Source organism: Aplidium turbinatum, chromosome 17 (assembly GCF_918807975.1).
Source record: "Aplidium turbinatum chromosome 17, kaAplTurb1.1, whole genome shotgun sequence".
Lineage (NCBI taxonomy): Eukaryota > Metazoa > Chordata > Ascidiacea > Aplousobranchia > Polyclinidae > Aplidium > Aplidium turbinatum.
This window is the reverse complement of record NC_137488.1, coordinates 8,689,606-8,704,753: the sequence shown is the minus strand read 5'-3', so window position 1 is coordinate 8,704,753 and position 15,148 is coordinate 8,689,606. Positions and strand designations below refer to the sequence as shown.

General features: G+C 37.6%; 1 protein-coding gene across 1 annotated transcript; it reads left to right on the top strand.

The window, feature by feature from the left end:
• The first annotated feature begins 1,063 nt into the window (after window positions 1-1,063).
• LOC145786629 (uncharacterized) lies at window positions 1,064-11,439 on the top strand. The gene is made up of 7 exons (XM_082598320.1): window positions 1,064-1,278; window positions 1,484-1,579; window positions 6,383-6,577; window positions 7,292-7,435; window positions 7,623-7,718; window positions 8,079-8,252; window positions 9,470-11,439. Exons 1-7 carry the CDS (start codon window positions 1,174-1,176, stop codon window positions 9,896-9,898), a joined length of 1,239 nt encoding a protein of 412 aa, XP_082454446.1. The 5' UTR covers window positions 1,064-1,173; the 3' UTR covers window positions 9,899-11,439.
• Window positions 11,440-15,148: the final 3,709 nt, after the last annotated feature.

Below are 15,148 nucleotides of genomic sequence, written 5' to 3'. Positions count from 1 at the left end.
GGTGGAGTCCGATCAAAGCGCGAAGAAACAGAAGACAAGGCCTGATCAGTGAGAAAAAAATTGCGATTTGAATTTTTCTTCAGCAGAAAGACGACTCGAATCATCAGCACATTCGTAACCAAACATTCTCTTCCTACGTTGCACCGTGTTTTTTTAAAACACCTGCTCAATACCAATAAGCTCTGCTACTTTGCGTGCATTTGTGACCACGTGGTTATATCCTGTATTTCGATAGTCTTCCAAAACCTTCGGCGGAGAGGCCCTCATTCCTTGCGGGGCCCCTTCCGATCGGAGGGCGGTTTCTACGCCTCTGACTATACCCATAGAATATGCAGTGATTTTTTTAAATTCCGAGACCCTTGGAGAAGTTTGGGCCCCTAAAATCATGCCTGGGCTGAGGTCAAAAGTATTCCCTGCCCCTGGACACCCCATGTCAACGCTACTGCTGCCACAGATTAGCTTATCTATTTGTAGCTTAGTGATGAAAATACGATAATGTTAGGGTCTTTTCTTTACGTTATTTTACAAGTCTACTTACAAATGCTGAAAATTGAATGAGGCTGTTCACCAGGCATTAAATTAAATGATATGAGATGTTCTACTGGTGCAAATTAAGCTAAACTATCACAAGATGTATACAGTGACAATCTGCTTTTATTCCGACGTTTCGTCAATCAGACACGACTGACTTCTTCAGGGGGCTAGACCAGGTAGTGACTACCTGTCTAGCATGGCAAAACACAGGACATATTGCTGAAAACAACTAAACATGCAAAATGAAAATTCAACTTCTGGACAAAAACTTATCGCGCGCAAAGTTTGAAATGAGTGTTGATACCGTATTGAAGAACTACTAGTGCTGTTGCGTTGATGTAAATTGTAAAGTACAGTATGGCTTAAAAAACATGATCATTTGTTAATCTAATTATGACTAATAGAAGTCTTCATGGCAACATTGGTATAAAACAACAACAAAGAATTCATTGTTCATTCAGATCCTATTACAGACGCATTGGCGAGTTTATTGTGTTTTTAAACAGTAGCGTTTTCTATACATAAGCTTTGTCGAACCGCTTTCTTCAACGTAACCTAATGAATAGGCTTACACTTATAATGTGTTTTTAGTTGTAGATTTAGCAGTAAGTCTGCAATTGAACAGAATAAACTCAGAAAATGGCCAGTTTAGCATTAAAGCATTCAGCAGAGCCACCAAAGCAAGGGTTTTTAAAAGACTCGTTTGGATTTAAAATGTCAAAAAAGGTGGCAGAATTGACACAGGTAAAAGAAATCATCTAAAATTGTGCGTGAAACTTGGTAGCCTACCACGTTTAGTCTTGTACAAAAAATCTCCTTGCAGCTAGTGTGTGCCATAAAATCTTAAAGTACTTTCTCGTTTGGATTAAACTTTTGTTTCAACAGTCAATGCAAAGTTCGTGTGTTACTGTTTATTTTCAATTGAAGCAATTGATGTTTTTATTTGTAGGTTGTTCACATGCTTTTCTCCAGAAATCACGAGAGAGAAGTGGAATTAGACGCGTTAAAAACAACTTACGAAGCGGAAATACAACGCATCATCAAAGTAGGCCTAATAGAGTATTGCAGATATGGTAGCCCATGGCCTTCTTTAAAGGCCTCTTCTAAAAGCCTGTTTTCTTTGGAGGTGTCTTGTTTGGAGATCTCGGCCTTTTATTGTTGCCAGGGCCAAATCATCTTTTCAAAGGCCCTGACTATGTATAGGTCCGTTATACACTCTGGTTTCAAAAGTAATTTTATTCAACACTCAATTTTTCTGAAATAAATGGAGGCGTGAGTTCAAAATATTGGGTTATATCGGCTGACGACAAGCATCACAGGTCTAGCCTATATCTGTTATCATATAAAGAGATGGAAGAAAAACAAGAAATTGGCGTTAGATAACATTTAAATACCCCGAAAATGATGCTCTACCTATAAAATCTATGTCAGCTTTGTGGGCGATTAGTGATAGCACCTGCACGACGCTCGAAGGATGTCGGTTCGACACCGCTCAAGGACACGCGCCTGTGTTTCAGCAAGACACTAAAGGACATGCCTAAATGGGAGCAGCTGACTTGGTAGAAACTTGGCATCTGCAAGCTGTCTTCTACACAGCAAATCAACCAATTTTTTTCATTGATTCAACGTCTGCAGACGTTGAATCAATGTAAAAACGGTTGGTTTGCTGCAGGGCCGTAGCCAGACCGCAGAGCAAGGGGGGGCCGAAAAAATTTGAATGATTTTGGCATTTTAACCTCTTAAACACCGGTATCCACAAAAATTGCAATATGTCAGTTTGGTGTTAAGACCAGTAGCGTAGCCAGGAATTTTGAAAGGAGAGGTTTTGACGACCGGCGGGCGAAGCCCGACGGCGTGTTCGCCTAAGACGACACCCAGCGACGGGGGGTCTGGGGGGCCTCCCCCAGAAAATTTTGAAAAATTACTTTGAATTTGGTGCATTCTGAGAGCATTTTCAACAAAAATGTGGGTATGAATATTCCTGTAAAATGGTGCTGTCAGGTGGCATAGCAAAAGGATAAGATCATGTTTTCTTCAGCATTTTTCGGAAATAAAGCTAAGTCTCTATGTTTTCTTGTTGCTAATTCCTGGCTGAGATGTTTGAATGTTAGGTATTGGCACAACTCGCTCTTTTAATGCAGTTTTGTTTAAAATTAGGCAAATTTTTTTAGACTGAAAGCATCATGCTCAAGCATAAAGAGACTGAAAGCATCATTCTCAATATCGTGACGTCACACGCGTGCCAAAGGGGGGGTGTTGTAACCCCCCCCCCCTTTGGCTACGCCACTGGTTAAGACCAACACTGGTCTCTTATCACGGCAACCATATTACAATGACCAACATAACAAAGCAATTGTTGACTTGTTGTATAAATAGCGGTACTTGTTACGAGCAAAAACTTTTACTGGCTCGAAGAAGCTAGTGCCGAGGATTTTGATATATATGATATGATTACATTCCGCCTATACAACCGTGAGCTAGTCTATTGCAATTGCAGTCGCGGATGTTTGGATGCAAGCCGTCTCACAAACAAGTCTAAATCGATAGATTTCGATACAGAATGTTCAAAGGCCATAAGCACTAAGTTTGCCTGTCTTGGTTGTAACATGCTCCGTCTAGTGGGAGCGTCAGCCCTTGTTAACACTGAGAATCCACACTCACAAACGGCAGTGCTAGATTCAAATGTAGCAATATCTGCTGCAAGGTTGAACACTTCACAGATCAGAAAACTAGAAACAAAATTTATTTACACTGATTGGATTGAAGAAAAAAAATAAACACTGCTTAACTGCACAAATTTGGTTTATCACTGCACAGATTGGTTATCACTGACCGTTGGAATTAAGTATGGTAAGTAATGGGTATGAATTAAGTATGGTAAGTATTTAAGAATGGTAAGAATTAAGTATAGCCTAATTTGTACCGGTTTGTAGGCCTGCTGGAAATCCATTCCCTCTTTGTTAGGTTATCATTCTTTCCCAAAACATTTTTATTTTACACAGTTTCTAACAATCTTTTTACCAACCTAACACGTGTTGGCCTTGGTTGAATTGAACCTGTTGAGGTTGCCAAAGGAGGAGTTAGGGGGGGGGGCGATATTGTTTAATCAAAATAGCTGTTAACTAAACAAAACAATTGTAGTTAATTGGGCCAGTTGGAGCTGTGCAACGGGAAAATGGGCAAAATCATTATAATTGCAGCTGTTGCTCAAGAATGTTGGGATTTTGCCAGGGGGGGCGAATTTTTTTTCAGGGGGGGCGAGGCCCCCCCTGGCCCCCGGCTGGCTACGGGCCTGGTTTGCTGTCTGGGGTTGTGATATATCAGTAATTCTAAAGATACTTTTCAGTTACCTTATGACAATGGAAACATAATAAAATTTTATTTTGTAACCTTCTCGTTGAATCTAAGCAAAACATGTGTATCATGCTAGGAATTTGTTTTTACAGATCTACTGTATATTGGTATAACTTAGATTACTGAAATCAAACCTTAACTCCATCAAAACTGTGGCCACACGATTTTCTGCTACTTATATTCAACTCCCACCTGATTATTGTCAGTACATCTACAGTATCAGATTACTGTTCAAGACATGTTCCATTATTTATGGTTCTTTGTTAATGTAGCTATTTGCAGAGCGGAAATCTTGTAGGTCCAACTTTCAATAGTTAAAGAGCTGAAAAAAGCGTGGAACTTCTCCAGGGTAAGTTTGAAAGTATAGCGGGTAGCGGGAGTGCAACTAAAAGAACTTTAGCGCCTTTTCTCTACCGCTACATTAGTAAAAAAGTAGCGCCCCTACTCCAACAAAAATGTAGCGTAGCGCTATCAAAATAGTAGCGCCCTAAGTAGCAACGCTACAAAAGTAGCGCTCCTCTTACCTCTGCTTGGCTCTAGTCTATTCACAAATGTATCAACAAACTCAAACATGTCGTCGATAAGTTTGAAGTTGTGTGGAAATTTTCATCGTATGTCTGAAGGGCAGTTGCGGGCATGTGCAAGAAATTTTAAAGGATTTCAGTTTTACGCTGAAGAAAGTAAACTATGTTCAGCTAAAGACACACCATGCAACGCATGATACGAACATGTTGTTTTTATTTTTGCTGAAAATTGTTTTTTTTGTGGCCCATTTTTCATGTTGTTTCTCAACCAGTCCTGATTACTCTCGGAAGCCATGATTATCCCAAAGGTTTCTTTGCCGCCCATTATAATAGAGAAAGAAATATGAAAAATTAAGCGTTAAAAGAGAGAAAGAAATTCTGCTTTAAATTCTTGAAGAGAACATTGCTTAGTGCAGTGATTCCCAACCGGGGAGGAATTCCTCCCTAGGGAGGAATTTCATGAGTTCAAGGGAGGAATTTCATTAAACTTTAAAAAAATTTACATTGAAAATGTTCACTAGATATCTTCTTCAGATCAGTGCAAAATATTGAGCAAAGATTAAGACAAGCGCGCACATGCATCGAATAAGCTTGAAGTGTTGTAACTGTGATGGAGTAGGCTACTGTTTCTTACTTTGTAACTACAAAATTAGTTCGACAACACAGCTGTTATGATGACGCAAGACTTTTTCTTTGTCAAAGCATTGGAGCATCCAGTGTTGCCTGATTGAGCTACTTTTTATAGGGCTAGCCTACAAAAAATATGGATTGGCGACTTGCGACTTTTTGGGCTACTTTAACTTTTTATTTGGCTGCAAGTTTTCTATCGGTAGGCCTACTTGCAATTTTCTACAACATATAGTGGTATTGTTCAATATTTTAGTAACATATCATTGTCTTGTGCAGATTATTACCAAAGATTCTTACCCCAAAACAACAGAAACAGCTTTTCGTATTCTTATTCTTTTTGTGTCGGCTTACCCATGTGAGTCAGGATTTTCTGCTCTGTTGCAGATTAAGAGCAAACAAAAAAACCAAATTAATGTTGAGGAGACCTGTGTTGTGCACTGTCACGAACTGTGCCGCGCATACAACTACTTACCGAGCACAAACAAGAGCAAATTTCGCAATGAGTTGTATTATGAACTAAATTGATATGTCAAATAATTCTTTATGTTTTTTTAGTGATGTTACGTGTGAAGGGAAAAAATCATTAGGACGATACCCACCGAAGTCGGTTATGTGGGCTGCTTACACGCCAATAAAAAACCTTCACCCACCCTGGGCTCCTCTTGCGCAGAATGAGGATGATCGGCACAATGGGCGATTTCACTAATTTTGTGATTTGGTATAATTTTAAGTTGGCCAATTGCGACTTCGACTCGAGTGATTGTTTTGATAAGCCAAACCAAAACTGGTTTAGGCGGTAATTTTTATAGACCGCCAGCTGTGCAGTCCCAGATCCCGTTTTTACTTCCGATCGGAATGACGAAGGAGTCTTAGAACCCTAGCATAATGGTTTCTATCTGGGGGAATTGTAGAGAAACCATTTTAGTTAAAATTCTAGGGTTTCTAAAATTTAGGACTCCCTTTTTTGTTTTTAGTAATATGGGGAGGAATGAATAGTTCCAAAATAGGCAAAGGGAGGAACGTAACAAAAAAGGTTGGGAACCACTGGCTTAGTGAATCGTAAGGAATAAATCAATAAGGATTTTAAAAGGGCAAGCAAACTGTTTTAAAAAAGTTGTTTGAACGATCACAAAATTCCGCATAGGTTATTTTAAATAAAAATTGTTGCCTTGGTATTAACGAGCGTTTGGTGAATATCTGAAATATACGCCACTGGTAGCTTAAGCACCATTTTAAAGCTGTTTTAGGTTTTGTTTTACTATATTTTTAACTGTAATTGTTTTGAAAAATAAATTATTATCCACATTCAATTTCTAAGTATGTTTTATGTTTTTGCTTAGGAAGCACAAGCAAACAGTGAAAGGCTGGAATTTCTACTGCGAGATGCTACTCGTCAAAGGCAGCGCGAAGTTGGCCAAGCTGCGGACAACACTGCCCTGCTGCTGAAGGAAACGCAGGAAAGAATGGAAACAATGAAACAAGATTTAATCGACGAACGAAACCAAACGTTGCAGTTCAAGGAACTACTTTCCCAGGTCAAAGTTGATTTATCTTGAAGCAGTGCTATATTGAAATAAGTAAGCTTCCGTAACCGTTTCTATTTTGTCGCAAAGAATTATTGTTTTGACTTTTTAAATTTTTGGTTCTATGTAGGCTACTGTAGACTTTACAGTTTTAATTTTACAGTTTTGAAGCATTGATGTACAGTTTTTTGTTATTGATAGTCAAAAACACAAAGTGAATGAATAAGTTTGTTTCTTGTAAGTAGACCAAAAGCTCTGTAGTCACGCCACGGACCCATCGCGAGTGATTGCCACGCTAAAACGTCTATCAGCAATCCTGGGTAGAAATTTTCCAAAACTACTCTGTGAATTAGGGAGTTAGGTGACAGTGCTGAAGCCTGAAGTGTGAGTACTTTTTTAAAATCAATGGATAAAGGCCCCCTTAAAAGTTTCGACAAAACCCAATGAGGTCAATCGACCCCAGGTTAAGAACTGCTAATTGAAAAGATAGCAGAGGTTTAAAATTTTCTAACTTAGACTACTGCAAGCATATTTAATGGATAAAGTTTTTACTAACTGTAAAATACTTGTTCTGATTTTAAAAGCGTAAGCTATTGTGATCCAAAGAACTAATTCCTCAAAACCAGTTAACTCTATCAAAAGATTGAACTTCCTATTTTTAGTACAATATGCTTGCAAGATCTACGCAAGCAATATTCAAACTGAATTTTGTTGTCAATTGAACAGGCACAGAAAGAGCTGGAGAGAACAAAGCAAGGGACAAATGGGGTATCGGACATTCTTGAACAAACTAACGTAAGACTTGCAGAAAGAGAAGCTGAGCTGCTAAAACTAAAGACAATCCACAAAAGACTGCACGACCAATGCAAGGTAATATGAAGGAAAACTGTAAAAAGATTTTATACAGTTAGCAAAGCTGAAGTTGCAATATACCACAAGGTTCCTTAAAGTGAAACCCACTGTTTTTATCATCAAGTAAACCGATGTTTAACTGAGTGGCGAATGCAAGATCAATATGGTAAACAAATATCAAACGGCATGCTCGTTACACATGTAGACAAACGAACGCGAACTGGATGAACAGAAAATGCAGAAACGTCATACAGAAGACAAATTAACCGAATCCCAGACGACGGTCATGAGACTTAATAAGGTTAGATTTCAGTAAAAACTTTTGTATTGCAGTTGCTTTTGCAATAACTCATTTGATACAAACGATAACCTTTACTCCTTTGTAAAAAATGCATTTAAAAAGTGAATTGTTTGTTCCGAAGCAATATTTTATCTGAATAACGTGGTTAAGATTAATTTATATAAGAAAATGTATTTGTTTTGTGATTCTTAAACTGTTTCCGTTAGTAGCGCTATGGGGCTATATATTATAACAAAACGATAAAAATATGATTTAAAAACTTCAATATCAATTTGATAATAAAAAAAAGAAATGGGTGGATTATTGGAAAGGAAGTTCAGATATGTTGTAGTGAGACGGTTTGTTTGCTTTTTGCCGCAGTCCTTAGAAGACACCACAAGAAAAGCTGACGAAATGGCAAAGAAACTGCAACTTGCCGAAGAAGAAATTAAATTTGCCAAAAGAGAATTGAAAAGAAAAGCACAAAGCAAAAATTACAACTTTAATAAGGTTGCCCAATTTTCAGTACCGTTATCAAGAAAACCGGACAACAAGGTCAGTCACATCATTCTTCAAGCGAAAAGTAACTTGACTCGCATACTTTTTTTTCTATTTAGTCTGCCTCGTTAGCTTAGTGGTTAAGCACCTGACTCAAAATCACGCGGCGCTAGTTTGGCTGTCAAGGTGTGCGCTTGAGCAACGCATTTTAGGACTGCTTTCCATTCAGTGGCAACTAGTGGATGGAATAATTTCCCGGCAACAGCAATCAGAACTTCACTCTGCCAATCTCGGTAACTGGCCCTGCATCAAAAGCCTGCGCATCAAAGCCAGAGATGTACGTATACGCCGCAAATTCTACGCCGCATATTTGCGGCGTATACTTTTTGTTTGCGCTAACGCTTGCGGCCACACTTTTTTGGATAGTTTGCGCTTGAGGCTACGCCGTAAAGTTTTCGCGGTTTTTTAGCGCATAGCGTCAACGCATACTTTTTAATGTATTCTTTTCTCTACAACACGCCAATACCTTCCAGCGCTGCAGTTGAAAGAATGTTTTCAATGGGCAAAGGCATATTGAAACCAAAACGCAGCAAATTGTCAGATGAACACTTTCAGATGCTTGTGTTTCTTCGTGGAAATTCAAAATAAAACTTGTTTGTTTCGAGTGGTTTATACCGTGTGAATGTTTGGCACCTAGCAAACAAAATTAGTTTACGCTAGTGTATGCGCTGACGTTGACGCCGCCAACTTTTTTTACAAGTTGCGTTGACGCATACGGCGTATGTTTTTTCGAATGTTTGCGTTTACGCTAATGGCGTCAACATTTTTCGTATGCGCGTACATCACTGCAAAGCCATGGTGACCCCCCCAAGTCAAAGTATGCGAAAACCGCCAGAAATACCCTATCAAAGCCTTTGTCAGTTTGAGAATAAAGATTCAAAACCAACTAACCATTTTTACAATTTTTCTTGGCTTGTTTTTAAAAATGCTTTAGTTCAGTTTTACTCGTAATTAGCTACATTTGGCTATTCTTATTCATCTGTTATTTATACTTTCCAATAAACAAAGAAATGTTTAATTGTTGTCAATCCAAATACGAAAGCAAGGTTACACATAATGAGAGCTTTGCAAAATCTAAAAAAAGTTGTCTTGGTTCGCCAGACCTGCATGTTCTGCCTTAGCCTACTGAAGAGAACAAACGTGTAATATAGAAACATTTACTATCGTGTCAAACCTGTGATTTTGCCTGCTCTTTGATATTTTTTCCTATTTAGAGCGAAGAGATAGAAGCTTTGCGACGAGAAATTGATCGACTACGGATGGAACTAAGCAACCGCGAAGGAAATTTCAATCGAGTTTTTGCCAAATTTCAACCAGTCTTGGTGTCGCCAGAAGCCAGCACCTCGAGAGTTCAGAGCAACAGAATGATGATGGTTACACCCTCCTCCAGTGAAACTGACATCAGCAGGAGGTACCACCAGCAAAGTAGTACCGTAAACTCCTCCAGGTCTGGATCGGAATCACCTTATTTATTAAGACCACCTGGTAGTTCTTCTGGATCCCACGCGTCAACTTTTGCTCCTACAGTGTTGCCACCGCCTAAACTTTCAAATAGTTTTTCAACTAATAGTCCTCCTCCTAAGCTGACAAATGGCAACCGCAACGGATCGCCACATCAGTTTCGACTGGTTTACTCAAAATGAAAAGTACTTTCATACTTCGCATTTGCCTACACACTACTCGAGATTACAACCGAAACGAAAGTGTTGGAGGGTGAAGCAAAATGTTCACATCTACAATAGCCCCTGCTTATTAAGCCCACCGTTAATAGCCCATCTGCTTTGTAAGCTCAATTTGCTCCGGTCCGGGATTACTGAACGTATTGGAGTGGCAGAGAATCATCCCCCACTAATTAAGCCTAAAATCGTCCGGTTCGGAGGTGGGCTTGATAAGCGGGGACAACTGTATCAATGAATCTGGTATTACTCCATTTTGTATCACAAGACGTTTCTTTCGAAGCAGCCTTTAGTACTTCTCTCTCAGTTAATCCATGCAAAGCGTATATTTGTTTTTGCCATCAATTTTTTTGCGGAAAAAAGTTTTATTATCCGTTGGAATTACAAGTTTACAACATGTCACCTGTAGCCTAGTTGTCTTATCAGTTGCAACTTCCAAGTGCAAAAATATGTAGATTACTGAGATTAACAAGTGATAGTTTTGCATTGAAGCATACAAGGTCATTCGAAGAACTCATTATCTTTTAAGTTTCAAACAGATAACTCTTGTTACTTTTTCACTAATAGCTTCTTTTTTCAAAAATAAAATTTGAATATTGAACAAATATATTTTTGATGAAGTGCACTCAGCTTTCTAGGATTCTATAGGTGACCTAGCAAGCATGCAAAATGGCTTCTTTTCACATTGGTTAAGTTGTTTAACGTTTGCAGCAGTAAAATCAATTCAAAAACAAGTGATTTTGATGACCAGAAAGAATATTCCATTACTTACGAGTTTGAAATTTCAGTGGCAAATTAACTTTGAGTGTTCACGAAATACTTATAGTATTTTGCACTGTATGATCAAAATATTTTAATTTCGTTATACAGATTTTTACTTGTGTATCCACTGCTAGTGTTTAATTGGAGAAAAATCATTATGCTCAAACTAAACCTATACTTTTTGGATTCAAATAGCCTAAAGTTAGCTTCCATTAAGTTACACTTTAGTCCATCTTGTGATATCACTTCATAGTGTCAGTAATGTGGCATTATCATTTTTTAATAGATCTAATCTGTGCAGACAATCACCGTTTATTGAATGCTGAAATTGCAACGTTTCCGTGATAACTTACAATTGTCCACTTCAGACTGATAAGCCGTTTCGGCCAAGAGAGTAAATTGCTATTAAACTAGTGTCTGTGGAACGTTAATTTTTCTTCTATTTGTTCAAAGTCAAGCTAGCGAAAGTTGTCCTTTTTACGTCTCCAGAGATTGAAATGATATAAAAAGGTAAATTTGCCAGCTGGGAGGAGTTTGATGCATATTGCGAAATGATAGGTTGGTCCGTAATCGCGTGAGCTGAACTGCTTAGACATCTGTCTATGAAATCGAATCACATTCTCTGTTATCCGTTATGCAACAAGTGACATTTGCGACAATGACCTACAATCTGCTGCTTCGGAGCCGCTTTCGACTCTTTCATACCGGAGCTGCGGTTCCGTAACTTTCAAAAACAGCGGGATGCGTGAACCCATAACAGTCGTTTTGTTTAAGCCTTTTTATAGTTTTTTTTTTTGTAAAATAAAGCACAAAGAAAGTTTACAAACAATAATTGTTCGTCCTTGTCCTCACGCGCACGTGCCTTCATTACGTAGGTCACTTGAGTGTACAATTTGTTGTTCATGGAAAGATCCGGATGATTTTAAATAGATGGTTTAAGAAGATTTCAGTAGGCTGCTGGAACGATTTTGATTGCTGCTTAAAATCTGGGAAACAATTCTTTGTTTATTGGAAAGCTTATCTTTTATTACTACTTTTTTACATTACAACGATAACTACGCTCGTCGTCGTGTGAGCCTCTGGGACCGAAGGTCTATCCTTTACCACCCCAGATTATAATTTTACCCATATGCCTACTCTTTATAGCAGCAGACGAGCATGACGTTTTTGGACTGTTTTTATTAAAACCGACATAAAACTTAGCTCACCGCTTCGGCAGTAAGCAACATACTTTTTATAGGTCTATGCTATGCTAGACTCCCAGAAAAATTCTAGACATTATGTAGCCTACTTTTGGAGAGTTGAATACATTTTTCTGTAAGTCAAATTTTTCTCAAATGTTGTTTCTTATTATTTTGAGAGTTGAAGGAAGGAACATATTAGCTTAAGTACAAAATTGAGAAATACAAAATCGCTGATAGATGGCGAGCTGGCTCTGATTTCGCTCGTAGAAGCGTATACACACATAAACATAAAAAATAGAACAATTTGCAGAAGTCAAAGTTTGTTGAAACCATTGTAAAGTAAACTTGCATCACTTAGTGATTTTCCTTTACTATTCAAATCCAAATCTACATCAACCTTTTTTTAGAAAACTGATTTTTCAATATTAGTAGGCTTTCTGCTGGTAAGCTTTTATCCATGTTTTTAAAATTGTGATTTGTTACATTGTTAGAACAACTCGGCAATAAGATTGCAGCGAAATTTTCATATGTGCTGCAAAATTTAACAGATGTTCAACCTTGGAAAAGTTTTGCAAGAGCAAGTAGCATGACTTCACATCTGACGTCTTAGCCGGAATCATGACGCAAATTTCGCAGATCTTGCGTAATACACTTTTACGCAAACTGAACAGGTTTTTGAAGATACTAGCCTTATCTCAAGTTTCACAATCCAACAGTTTGCTGGGTTTTTTGTTTTACAGCAATGTGGTATGTGTAATGTCACTAAACGCTAAACTAACGCGATTTAAATGCTAAACTAACGCAAAAAGCGATTTAGTTTTCCAGCAAAAAGTTGCCTGAGAACAAACATCTGACCTATGTTACGTTTTTCAAAGTGACCAATGACGCACGTATTGTATTAATAAACAATGCAATTACGCGCAGTTTGATTGGGATATCTTGCTGGCCAGATCTCACTTGGATAAGCAATCGAAGTTGTTCTCGCACTTTCTTATCGCGTAAACAGTCGTTATCTTTGTTTTACGCCAATTACATTCAACTTATTGCTGATAGCAGAAGAGACATGCGTGAAATGTCGCTGTTTGAACTAGATCGTAGCAAAAATTGCGTTGGTTTTTAGACACTCGATAAAAAGCGGTACCTGCACATGCAGCCTATGCTGCAAAAACAGCTTTACACAAAAAAAATGAAAATAGCGCCAAGAAATCTCTCTAAATTCAAGTTTTTTTGTTTTTTATTGCACCATACAAAACTTTCCAAAACTTAAAAAAACTACGGAACATCGTCTGTGAGGTTTTCTGATTGTGGTTTAGAAACAACAGATACATCGAGGGAGAAGAGTTTGTGAATATTCCCTCCGAAAAGTAACCTACGTAGGAAATATTGCAAATTCAAAATTCCTTCCACATGTCAAAGAACCAATTGTCCCTTTTCGGTTGTTTTTCAAAATTTTAGACAAAAATTGTTTTGACATTTCATTTCAATCTGACAAGAAATTTTCTACTTTTTATTTGCTGTTAATACAACAAACATCAACTAGTAATCCTTTGCAAGTTGCAGTCAGTCATCGTATGAACGTTTTATTTGATGAATTGTTAAAATGCAATCAATTTTAATTAAAAATATTACGAGTCAGATTTAGCAAGTGCTTATGTAACATCTGAGGTTTCAAACCGGGCTTGGCCAAACTCAAACACTCACCTTGCTCGTGAAGTTGTTTATTTACCGTATCATTTTGAAATCGTCATCTGAAACAAATGTCCACAGTATGACAAATCGACGCTTGGCCAGTGAAATAAAAACACCCAAGTAGCTTAAGAAAAAAACAGCCTACTTATAATTATATCAACCGGCACCGCATTGTGTTGAAAGTATGCTTTTTAAATCATCGCTAGCGCTGACTTACTTCTGGATGAGTAACTTTCTATTGATTAGTCTCACTTCCAACACGGGCTTTGAGGCTCCTTGATGAATCTCTTCCGTTTCCACACGCGACTGTTACGTCATAAACTTTCCCATCAAAGTATGAGGCAAAGTGATTTATGGGAGATCGTCTGTATCTACATTTGTGAAGTTAAAAGTGATTTATGTATGACTTCAGCACAAGCCTATTCATTAAACATTTCGGAATTTAAATGAGTTATTTATATTTAGTCTGTGCCGCCTTTTATGTAACTTAATAAGTTTATCGAAACCAAAACTGTGCGCTGTTGTGCAGTAGCTTCAGTTTGACATTGATTTGCAACCCTTATCAAAATCTCTTTCCTAAGTATGCAGGTGCTTTTTAAATAAAAGCTATTTTTTAAACCAAAACAATAACACACGAGGTATTTTTTGGTGAAAATAGTTTCATATATCATACTATTTTTCTGTTCTGGTTCATTAAATTTGCTCTCTTATTCAGTGACTGCAATATCTTAAATTGCATACCTTTGCTCCTCGTTTTTAGACTTAGTAAGACAATGGGGTTTTGACAGACAGAAGCACTATTGACTAATCACTATTTAAACTTATCATTAATGATGAAGCGTTGGGTAAACCTTGAGTTCAGTTTTCGCTTAGGATTGTTCAAACGGTTTTTGTTTAGATGTTAAAATATTTTTTGATGAACAATTTTTAGTCTTTCATTTTCATTTTCTTTCAAAGGAATCTTTGAAATAAATTCGTTTTTGTTGCATTTCCACCAAAAAAAATTGTTTCAGGCAGCTTTCTTTCATACATTTTACGTTTTATTTTTTTAAATCAAAGTAAGAATAATGTAAAATTTTTGAACTTTTTATCACAAATCAGGCGATAAATAACCCGTTAAACCGCTAAATATTTCTCGCTGATACCATCAACTTGTAAAGCTTCGGCTTTCTGATAATTTCAGCGTCAAAGCCAAGTTTAATTAAAATGCTGGTCAAGTTGAGATTCATTGCGTGCGAATGGGATACGACCAGTAAACAACTTCATTTGATGCTTTTCCAATAAATGGTCGCATCGGTCACGTGACCTGCTGTAGTCCAGCGCTTTTGCGTCAAAAGAATAATTTAAAACTTGTTATTTTGTGCTTTAACTTTTTTGACTCATGAATGTAACATGAAAACAACCCACACAGCAAAATCCGTCATTTTTACATTGATTCAACGTTGAATCAATGTAAAAATGACAGATTTTGTTGTCTGGGACAATGTCTCCCACGTCAATTGTGAGATTTGTTACATTTTGCTGTTAAAGAACATGTCCATATTTTTGTTGTGGCACTGCCTAGCCTATCAAACCCGTCCAT

Coding starts and splice junctions, on each gene's coding strand:
- LOC145786629 (XM_082598320.1), top strand. CDS start 1,174: ATGGCCAGTTTAGCATTAAAGCATTCAGCAGAGCCACCAAAGCAAGGG. Junction 6,578..7,291: donor TCAAGGAACTACTTTCCCAG/GTCAAAGTTGAT, acceptor TCAATTGAACAG/GCACAGAAAGAGCTGGAGAG. Junction 8,253..9,469: donor CAAGAAAACCGGACAACAAG/GTCAGTCACATC, acceptor TTTCCTATTTAG/AGCGAAGAGATAGAAGCTTT.